At 36.8% G+C, this 12,085-nt stretch overlaps 1 protein-coding gene across 1 annotated transcript in view; it reads right to left on the reverse strand.

The window, feature by feature from the left end:
* The window catches only part of LOC150094581 (transmembrane protein 19-like), a 195,796-nt gene that overhangs the window by 21,390 nt on the left and 162,321 nt on the right, over window positions 1-12,085 (reverse strand). Inside the window, exon 5 of the mRNA XM_090412037.1 lies at window positions 5,705-5,914. Within this exon, the coding sequence (XP_090268163.1) occupies window positions 5,705-5,914 (210 nt within the window). The remainder of the gene's footprint in view (window positions 1-5,704; window positions 5,915-12,085) is intronic.

The following is a 12,085-nucleotide window of genomic DNA, read 5'->3' on the forward strand; positions in this document are numbered from 1 at the left end:
ATAGTACATGGGGAGCTACTTCTTTAACTCGTCTGCGTAGGCCTATAAAACAACGTGACATAGACTTGGCTCCATCAGTGCATACACTACAACAATTTGACCAACTAATGTCCTTTTCACTGAAATAACCATCGATCACATTGAAAATATCTTCGCCTATGGTACAGTCTGTCAATGGGTAACATTGACAGATTTTCAATCAATTTCAGAAAATGAAATTGATTGAAACAACAATTTTTTTGTTGTTTCAATCAACAAAAAATTTTTTTTGTTGATTGAAACAGATTTTCAATCAACAGACTGAAAGCAACAGTTTTCCTCAATTTCATTTTCTGTCAAGTACCTGATGAGCAAAATAGATAAATTAGCAAACATATACATTTTCATCGACCTGGATGGAAATGAATTTACCTTTTTTTAATTCTATCTACTACTGCAGCTTTAACATCATCAGACATATCCTGAATTCTTTGAGACATTGTATTGTTTGAAAAAGAGATAGTATCGATTTTGAGAACATGTTCTTCCCCAAACATACAAAAAATGGCATCCTTAATACAAGGAGAAATTAAATCTTCAGCTATAATGTGGTTTTTATCACATTTAGCTATGCGATAAGCAATACAGTAGGAAGCCTCAACTGCATTCTTATTGATTTGCTTTCCTGTCATCTTGTATGAAGTTACATTTGGATGCTTTTCTAAGTGCTGAAAATAATGTATTTCTTTGTTTTTATACATAGGATGTTTAGTTTCTAAATGTTGCATGAGTAGAGAGGGTTTCATGCAACCGTTGGATAATACTTCCCCACACACAAAGGGTTAGGACAGTCATCATCCCATACAAACGAAAACCCATATTTAATATACTCTTCACAGTATTTCCTTTTCTTCTGTGTAGTACCTGAGGCACATGCCTTTCTACTATCTCCCAGTGTAGGTGTACTCGTAGCTGCAAACACGGGTTGAGAAATACTTGGCGATGGGTTATGATCCACATCAAGTTTTGGTTTTTTAACCGTTCCTTTTCAATCAATGATCCATAACTGACACGCTTAAAAATCACTGACAATAATAATTGAAACTACGTTAAAGATTAAATAAAAACTGCTTGAAAATAATCACAATTAAATCCTTTCTTTTAGAGTTACATGGTGATCAGCATTCATTTTAAAAATTTATGGAATTTACAACCGTGTTAAAAAAAACTTTTTTATTATCCCGACATTTCGATTTTCACATCAAGCTCATCATCTGTAGCATACATCAATATACAAGACAAGCTGAGTTACATTATTAACTGTAAGCTAAAGAAACAATGATTTGATCAGATGTTATTCTACTGGCATGACCTTTAGTGGAAAAAAAAATTTAAAAAAAAAAATTTATTTTTTAAATAGCTAAATTCTATTTACGATGACAGGAATAAACATTCTTTCAGATGGTTTTCTTTCAGAAACAATGATATTTTTGCTTTTAAGATACTGGATTTTCTACAGTCCTGTTTATAGTTGTTCTTAGTGAGGAACGTTCCGTGGGTTGAACATATACCTTCCATATGTTTGGGATTTTTAGGCCATCATTATTGTTCAGATTGGGATGGTTGATAATAATCTCACATGCTTCCTTAAATTTCCATTCATACCATGTTTTGGTGATGTAGACAACTAGTGCTTTTCCAGTCAATTCTATGTAAGGTGTTCACAGAGCATGATCAGAAAGGCCAGCTTCACCATAACTATTATATTTAATGTGTCGTTTATGTTCTTTTTGTCTGATAGGAATTGTGCATCCTGTTTCTCCTATATATGGTATGTTGCAAGTACAATAAATCCGGTATACTCCAAGGTGGGCTAGTGGAGGGAATAGGTCTTTGGATGAGTTGAGTAAGCTTTTTAATTTTGCAGGAGTTTAAAGGTGGCTTTGAGGTTGTATTTTTGTAGTACTCTGTTTATTTTGTCTGATGTTCCTTTAATGTAGGGAATGGTTATAGTTTTACTGTAGTCTGGTTTGTCTTTGTTTTTTATTGAGGTTTTGTAGAAAATTTTGTTAATAGTGTTTTGGCTGTATCTGCTTTTTTTTTGGAAAGTATTAAAGATAATTTTAAATTTGTCTTTTAGTGCCTGTTCGTTTGAACATATCGTCTGTGCCCTGTTTTTTAGTGTGTTGATGACATCTAGTTTTTGTGTTGGGTGGTGGTAGGAGTTTATGTGTATATATTGTCCTGTATATGTCAGTTTCCACTTGGCCCGAAGATATGATCAAAAAACTATTTCCTCACTACGCACGCTCCCCAAGAATTTACGGGCTACCGAAAATTCACAAAGAAAACACACCGTTAAGACCTATAATTGATGGAATTGATAGCCCAATGTATCACTTGGCCAAAAAATTAGTGGCAACACTCAAGGAGTTGGTAGGTCATTCCCCCTCCTATATCAAAAACGCACAACACTTCATAAACACCATCAAAGACTTCACATTAGAAAAAGATGATTTATTAGTCAGTTTTGACATCTCTGCCCTCTTCACGAATGTCCCAATCAATGACACAATACTTCTCCTACATCTGGAGGGAACAAATTCCCTCCAGATATCACGGTGCTCTTTGTGCATGTATTACGGTCCGGTTATTTTATATGGCAAAATGCCTTCTACTTACAAAAAGAAAGCACAGCCATGGGCTCGCCATTATCCTCACCTATTGCTAACTTTTACATGGTACATTTTGAGCAACTTGCCTTAGGTTCCTCCCCTTTAAAACCCAAAGTCTGGCTTAGATACGTTGACGATGTTTTCGCGATCTGGTCCCATGGCCGCCAGACATTAGACACATTCCTTAGCCACCTAAATAAACAACACAAACGCATACAATTCACAATCGAAATTGAAAAATACAACATACTTCCATTTCTGGATGATACACTTGTCACACGTCTTCTCTTTGGCAATCTTTCCTTCACTGTTTACCGGAAACCGACACATACGGGACAATATACACAAACTCCTACCACAACACAACATAAAAACTAGGTGTCATCAACACACTAAAAAACAGGGCACAGACGATCTGTTCCAATGAACAGGCACTAAAAGACAATTTTAAAATCATCTTTAACGCGTTCATTGCCAATCACGCGATATCGCATGATGCGAGTTCTCACCAAATGGCCGATCATGCGTTATCGCGTGGACGGCGCGTAATATTTATATTGGCCACTAGGGAAGGGATCGACTTTCGTGGAGTGGGGATGGCCGCCAGCCATTGTCTTGTTTATTTGACCGAATTACATATCACGCGATATCGCGTAATAGATATTTAGAGTACATAAATCCTATGTAAATAATAATAAAAGCATATAAATAATATATTTAACTTATTTTGAGCACAATAAAAACTAAATAAAAAAATAAAAAAAATTTGGCCACCACACGAAATGCCAATTTTCAGCTTGGCAATGAATGTGTTAATACTTTCCAAAAAAATGGATACAGCCAAAACACTATTAACAAAATTCTCTACAAAACCTTAAAAAAAAACAAAGACAAAGCAGACTACAGTAAAACCATAACCATTCCCTACATTAAAGGAACATCAGACAAAATAAACAGAGTACTACGAAAATACAACCTCAAAGCCACCTTTAAACCTCCTGCAAAATTAAAAAGCTTATTCAACTCATCCAAAGACCCACTCCCTCCACCAGCCCACCCTGGAGTATACCAGATTTATTGTACTTGCAACATACCATATATAGGAGAAACAGGACACACAATTCCTATCAGACAAAAAGAACATAAAAAAACATAACACTAAAAAAACCCAACATCAAAAAGATAAATAGAATACAAAGTACAGGGAAAACAGAAATATCAGTTCATGCCCTTGAACAGAAACATACCCCGCAAATCGACAAAGCCATAATAATAGGCAGACAAGACAACGAAACAATGCTTAGAATATCGTAAATGATAGCCATAAAATGTGACGAAAACTCATTGTCTACCGACCCTACATATTCTTCGAGTGTTGGAAGCTCCACAACATAAAAATTAGGTCACAACTCCGACCAATAGGTGATAACACAAGCACTTCAAAGGCAGAAACACCAAGCCGACATAACATAGCTTACACTTATCCCAAGATGTTCTGACAATGGCACACACTCGAAATGGCTCGCACCCCGTTAACTCTCTCCCCAGCCCCTTTTTTCCATAAACCCTTCCTCAAAAAAAAAAAGCACCCTTAAAAATAACGCGTATATTATTTTAAAAAAACCTAGGTTTTTTCAAGTTAATTCTCCCACTTTGCCTCAACCCCCTCCCCCTTTTCCAACCCCCCCTTCCCTTTTAACAGCTCACAGCAGAAGTATGCACATCACAGAACGAAGACAACCAAACCACAACATCCAAACAAGGTATATACAGATTTTCTTCCTCTATTATTCTGCATATATTTGTCTCTAAAACACATCTGTAATGCCCTAAGAATTCTTGAGTAAAAAGCCAATGATTTTAAAAAAAAAAGGGTCACTCCTAAACAAAAGCAGGCAAAAATAGCCATAAAAATAAAAGCATCAAAGAGAATTATGATAACCAGCAGAGTGCTGTATTGGCTATACCCCCAAGTAAAATCCTGTTTAATGCTACAGGTAAATGCTTGAAGAGAGATATCCATTTGTTTACTGATGATACAAAGTTGGAAATGATAAGAAATAATTCCATAGAATGCCTACAAGAGGACAGACTAGTGTTTTCTATGGATAAATGATAATGGTTACCAGAATACATAACTTTACCAAATATTGCATTATGGAGGACATATTACATTAATGAGATCTTGTTCTAAGAAACAATGAGGCTAGAGATCCATCATCACTTCAAGACAGAGGATGATGTTGCAAGGTGGAGAGAACAACACAGAGGAAAGTCATATTACGACTATATCTGAATTAAAGGATGAGTTGCTGGCCTGGTTGGCTGAGTGGCTAATATACCTGCTCTCCAACCCAGAGGTTGTGGGGATGAACCCAGTCATGGACATGGATGTCTTTAGATGGTTCATTGTCTAGTATGAAACTCCCACCCTGCTTATTGCAAACCTCAAGTGGCTTGAAAGTGTTCTGTGTTTTGCCTCTAGACTGCAAATTATTTTAAATAGTAATTAAAAACAATTACTATTTTTTACACAGTTTACGGACTGTGTAAAAAAATACAAATACAAAATACAAAAAATATATAAACTTGATAAAAAATAGAAAAAAAATCCCTAACCCACCCATTGTACAATATGTACTATAGGTTAACAAATAGCCTCTGGTGGGAGTAACATAAAAAATAGCAGAATACAGTTGTGTAACCAAGATATCAGGATTCCAAAACATTGAATATGAGGATCGATAATATAATAGAAAATTTCAAGTACTGGTATGTGATAGGGAAAAATAAGGGATCTATCTCTAGGAGTTGAGTGTGATTAACAATGATATGAGTGAATTCAACTGCCAGTGGAAGTTACAGCAATTTTGCATTGTCACATATCTGGATAGAAGGTGAGGTAAAGAGAGGAATAGTTTACTCTGTTGTTTTCGTAGAATAAAATTCTGATTATTTTAATATAAAAAGGAATCCATATTGGTTTTCATTTAATGAAATACAATTACTAATAATTATTCATATGGCATTTAAACTGATATAATACATACCTGAATACTGTATGGTGGCCCCAAGAAATGAATCAACCAGAGAACCAAAGAAACCAGCAAAAGTTGCAAGCACAACCAACAGAAACAACTGAGAACAATTACTGCTCTCTTTATCAGATAATTCAAGAGATAAATAATATGCCACTCCCACTACAGTTCCTCCCAAGGCACTGAGAATAATACCAATAAACGATACTCCTCCGTTTGTTCCTGTTTACAAGAAAAATAAACAGTTGTATAATATTACTATTATATTTGATCATTTGAAAGTTAGGAAAAAAAACAGAAATACACTCATCAGTAACAAAGTGTTTGCATATAAATCTCTTCCCCCTCCCATCCTATTGCAAAGTAAGAGCTAGACATCTTGATTATTCAGCAATCTGATGAAGTGAGCTAATCAATAGCAAGGACAGTAAGAATTCAAAACCAAAAGGCCAAAATTTCTAATTAGGATGGATGATGTTCCAGAAAGCATAAGCTATTTGTGTAGATAATTACATATATAACTTTATCAACTAAATAAATAAATATATTTATTTTCTCATTGTCTTATCACATATGTTTGTGATTTTGCAATGTTTTTTTTTTCTTTTCATAACATACCTCCAGGTCCAAGCAAAGCATAGTATGTCGCTGTAATATTTTATTGGTCTTCGTTGTATCGTTTCCTTTCTATTCATACTCTTTTTCTTACAATTCACTCGTGGTCCCTTCACATATACTACCTTCAGTGATTCAGTACTTCTTATACCTGAGAACCATGGATTTATATTAATTTCTGACTGTGCCTCCATGTCCCAAGATTGGTACAAGAAATTATGGAAACTTATGGCAGACTATGATTTAACCAATTTTCAAAATCTCAAAAAGGTCTTAACAGTAGTGGCATCTTTCTCTAATATGATTCTAGTGATTACCCGCTTACAGGCTCGGTTTATTTCAGATCAATGCATTGCGATGAAATAAGATCAGTCAACAAATTTTTGTAAAAATTCAAAGGACTTACTTAATGAATGCTAAGCAAGAAATAGACAATACAAAAAGGTACAGAGGAACTCTCCTCTGTTAAATCTCAAGTCAATCAAATTCATGCAGTTTATCTAAATACCTCTTATAGCAAACATCCTTCTGATTATTCCGTTAATTGATAAAACTTTTCTAAGCTAATATCTCACACGTCAAATCCTCTGGTATCACAACAATAACAAGATATTAATAGCAAATACCCTGATTTAATAAAATACATGTCAATCCTTTCCAGTCACTCAGTTATTTTATGTTACTTAATTTATCACATGAATTTTAGTACCTTAGTTTAAACTGTATCCATATTATCAGAACATATACATTAATCTATCAATTATATCAAAACACAGATTTAACTATTTACAAGTTACAGACCACTCTTAAAACCCATATAACTCTTCAGGAATTAGCTATACTCTGCTCTACACATAACTATTAATTCCTATGACAAAAAGTGCATTAGTTATTCTCTGGCTATCCTATAAATCTCAACAGTCAGTTATTATATCTTTCTTACAGCACACGTAACTTATAACGTTACGATATCACACTCACGTGAAATGTTCTTCTATTGATGCATCGGCTATTTCTATCAGTCACGGCATCTGATGTTCCTATTTTTCACTCCGGGTTTTAGGATCCTTAACCTCGAAGTTCACGGAGTACCAGTGGCTTCATAAGGTCAGCAAGCAGGGTGCAAGGGACAACTTTCCGGTGTTGAAAACTCAGGCGAGATTATGATTGTCGGCTTTTCACAGACTCTGTAGGAGCGGAATAGCATCTGGACATTTTGTTTCCTTCCATATTCGCCTCGGGACATCCATGCTTTTAGACTCAAACGGCTTTATGGCAGATCGACCTCTGGATTCCTTCCATCAGATTCTCTCCGCATCTCGGCAGCAACTCCTCCTGGTTCACTCACTAGGTGACTATCTCTCTGGGTGTCGATTCCTATCACTCCCCAATTCCTCACTTATATCTCTCTCATATTCCATGCCTTGGGCTTAGTTTTGGATCCCCCTTACAATATCACGTGATAGCTAGTTTCCCGAACTTTCACCGCTATCCTCTTCGTCGGCCTGCGGAACTCCTGTTTGATTCCACTCGTTCCTTTCTGCTCTGACCTTGAAGGCCACCTGCAACTGACTATGCAGACAGGAATCAAACGGCTTCCCGACTGCTCAGTGTTGCTGTTGGCATTTTCAATTTTACATAGTTTGTTTTTGAAAGGAGTAAACGAATTCCTGTTTGTGTTATTTATAGAATATATACAGCCCAAGAGATAACACAATAAACATATTTATTTACACTTTCTCTAAGTTTGACCTTCGGTAAAAGGTCGATACGCTAGGCTGACAAAAATTTCTGCTGCATCGAACTTTTACATCGCAACTGCATGTGATTTCATATAATCCATGACCATTTTTAAAAAAAAAAAAAATCAAGAGTGGTGAATCTACAGCACAAATAAATATAATCTAAACAGATTGATTTAAAAGTTATTTCAATGTCCCATTCTTCAGGTATTGCTGCAATGTGCACAGAAACCTTTCTTACAGAGTAGAGAAACTGCACCCCATTGTGCTTCTGTTTTTCATGACATTTGGGAAGAGGAGAAAGAGAATTTTTTTTCCTGTTTTCATTAATCTTGTTAATTTTTTATCTATGCAATTATAAGTAATTTTATATAATCATATGTAGTGCCTCCATAGTACATTTGTTTAGGTGGAAGATGAATTTCATCACCTGGTGTGAGACCTCCACTTTTCTTACTAGAGACCTGAAGTGGCTTGAAAAGTTCCGTGTTTGGTCTCCAGAGCAAAATTTCTAGACCAGGTAAAATGAATTTTAAAAAATGCAAAACAATTTACAAAAATTAATTTTAAAAAAATCCATAGCCCAATCACAGTACTGATGTACTACATGGTTTACAACTTTTTGTGGATGGAAGTCACAAAAAAAAAAAAAAAAAAAATGGAGAATGACAGGATATTGCACTCGACTGTAAAGACCTGAGTTTGATTCTCCTCGTGAGAAGAGGAACCTTATTATTATTATTATTCAGGCCTCCATGGAGCCAAAAAACTCATCGAGGGGAGGTCCCCCCCTAAGAAACACAAAGTCTATCATACCACTCCTTAAACTCATTGACCGTTCTGGCTCTCACCACTCCATCAGGCAATGCATTCCACGGTTCAACCACCCTCCACGCAAAGAAACCACTCCTCACCCTCTTGCTCACGGTTTCCTTTCGTAACTTCCAGGGATGGCCTCTTGTCATCACTCCTTCCCGCTTCAACCAAGCGAAAGAACTCCCCAGTGTCAATCCTGTAACCACCTCTCAATAGTTTAAAAGTCTCAATCATATCATCTCTCCTTCTATCCACCAAACTCTGCAGTCCACATTCCCTCAGCCAATCCTCATAACTATCCTTGTACAGTCCTGAAACCATCTTTGTATCCTTTCCACAGTTAATTTATCCCCTTCAAATTGAGGACCAAATCTGAGAACAATAGTCCAAGTGTGGTCTGATCAGAGACTTATACAACGGAATGATAACCCTCTTATCTCTGCAGGTCAGTGTCCTTCTCATAATTGCAGCAATCCTCTGTGTTACCTTCACCACCTTTGCAATATGTCCCCTAAACTTCAGGTTTCTATCAATGATCAACCCCAGATCTCGTCTCCCCTACTTCCTCCAGTATAACTCCTCCCATAGAGTATACAGCATCCCATCGATGTTTCCCAAACTTCAAGACCTTAACATTTTGCTGCATTAAACCGAGACCCCCAGTCATTTGCCCATCTATCTAGCTTATTCAAATCCTCTTGCAGTGCTACCACATCTGCACTATTACTAATAATCCTTCCCAGCTTCGCATCATCTGCAAACAACTGAATATCCCCTTGCAATACACTGGCAATGTCATTGATATAAAGGTTAAACAATATAGGTCCTAGTACTGAGCCCTGTGAAACCCCACTTGTAACCCTCTGCCTCCTTGAAACTGCTCCACCAGACACAACTCTCTGATACCTATCAGACAGCCAATCCTGAATCCAGTTGACCAATCTGACATCCAGACCCATGTGCTGCAACTTAAATATCAGCTTATCATGTGGCACCCTGTCAAATGCCTTTTGCTAAGTCTAAGAAAATTGCAGTATATGCCTTTCCCTCATCGAATGTTCTTGTAACTTTATTATAAAAGGCTAGCATATTACTAAAACAAGAGCATCCTTTCACAAATCCATGTTGATTCTCACAGATAACATTACCCTCATCTGCCCAATGCTGTATACGGTCCCTCACTATTTTCTCCAAAATCTTAACTACTGATGACACACAGACTGGTCTATAATTAGACACTTCCAGTCTGTTACCACCCCTATGCAATGGCACTATCTTACCTTCCTTCCATTCCCTGGGCACCTTTGCCGAAAGCCAGACTTTCATTGAAAAGCCAGGTTAAAGGCACTGTCAGTTCCCTAGCAGATTCTCTCAAAACTCGTGATGAAATATCATCCAGTCCCACAGCTTTACTGACATCCAGAGTACTCAGTATATGAAACACACTCTCCTCCTGTACCTCTAAACCTCGAACCAGCCCTATTCCTCTAGCATTAAAACTGACTCCTCTTGGATGAAATACTCCAGTAAAGTGTTCATTGAACAATTCCACTATGTCCTCTGCATCAGTCACTCTATTCCCATTTTTATCCCACAATATCATTCTTCCACAGTCATTTCTACTCCTACTGGCCACATAGCTAAAAAAATCCCTAGGATTTTCTTTGGATCTTAGGGCCAATCTCCTCTCATATTCCAGTTTCGCTTTCCTTACCACACTAGTCACTCTTCTGGCCTGTGTCTTATATTCTTCATGCATCCTCTCAATGTGAGCTTTTTAAATTGAAGATGAATTAGCTTATATCATATGGAGGCAACAAAGTTTTTCATCCCATATACAGACAAATCAACAAGAACAACACACATAATTAGCAGTAGAAAAATATTGATAGTGGGCATTAGATGGCATCATGTGTTACTGTTAAATGTAATTATATTGTAAGGAAATATGATGGAGCATTAAGCAATGCAGACAGTGGGGTTGTGTTGTGTGGAGCACCCTTCCATGATGAGTTCTTGGAGGCATCGCATAATAATTTTTGTACTTTAAAATTTTTTACATAATCTGAAAACACTGCTCCAGAAGGCACCAAACATGGAAGCCTGAAGTGGCCATTATCCAACATTGGGGGCCACTTCAGGCCTCGAGTAAGTGATGATGTGGCTTCATCCCAGGAAAAGGTCTCAGACCTTTCCCACCCAAAGACAATCATAAACACTTGTTCTGGGATTCAAACCCACAACCTGTTGGTTGAGGAGAGGACATGATAGCACTCGGTCAGCCAGACTAGCAACCACATGTTTTAGAATTTTTAAAATGCCTAGCATTCGACTCTAAAGATGATGAGAGCCAGCATATATATTTCAGTGGTTGTGGAGTTTTCTATCAAAAGTTAAACTGGTTTTCAGATTTTGTTATAAGCACATCAAAGGAAACAGCAGACAATTTTAAAACAAATGACATTGAAGCATGTCTGTTGTTCAAATAAATATACAAAGGACCAATTCAGATGTGACTGGCTGACATGATGTACTGACAGGAATACAATGCAGTGGTACATCAATTTTGTGAGAAGACAAAGGATAGAAAGGGGATAAGGTGATGATCATTTCAGAAGAGTTGTGTTCCTAAGCAGGGGATGAAGAAAGAACTAGTAATAATGGTTGTGATGCAAGCAGGAATATAAATTATTTAGAGAGGTGCTGCTACAGGTAGAAAAGTGGAAGGAAGTAATTGTGAAATGTTTAGAAAGGCAGGTTTGGTAAATGACAGATAGATGACAAGTAAGAGTGACTACTATCGAAGCATCAAACAGAAGCAGAAAACAGTATGCGAGTAAGGATAATGATCACTACCTAACACAAAACATGACAGAGGCAACATGGGTGTTGAATTTTGTAATAACATTTCATAAGGATGACAGAAGTCACCATATTGCCATCAGTCAGTGAATGCAATCACTTTTTTATTTGAAAGGTTGCTAGGCAGGTGAACATTTCACTGAAAGTGTGGGGAACTTCAGAGTACAGGACTATGACAAACTGAGGAAATGGCAACTTACAGTGGTATAAAAAATTGAAGGAAAGGGCAATCGATAGTTTGCTACTTGGTTTGAGATAAGTTGCTGATGGCAATACTAGGCTGTGCTCATACAGTTAGAAATAGAACCATGAAATTAAGCATTTGCTTCAAAGTAAGAAAATATTATGGAAGAGGTAT

The sequence above is a fragment of the Typopeltis vanoorti genome, chromosome 22, assembly GCF_054136105.1.
Source record: "Typopeltis vanoorti isolate ZY-2024b chromosome 22, IOZ_Tvanoo_1.0, whole genome shotgun sequence".
Classification (NCBI taxonomy): Eukaryota; Metazoa; Arthropoda; class Arachnida; order Uropygi; family Thelyphonidae; genus Typopeltis; species Typopeltis vanoorti.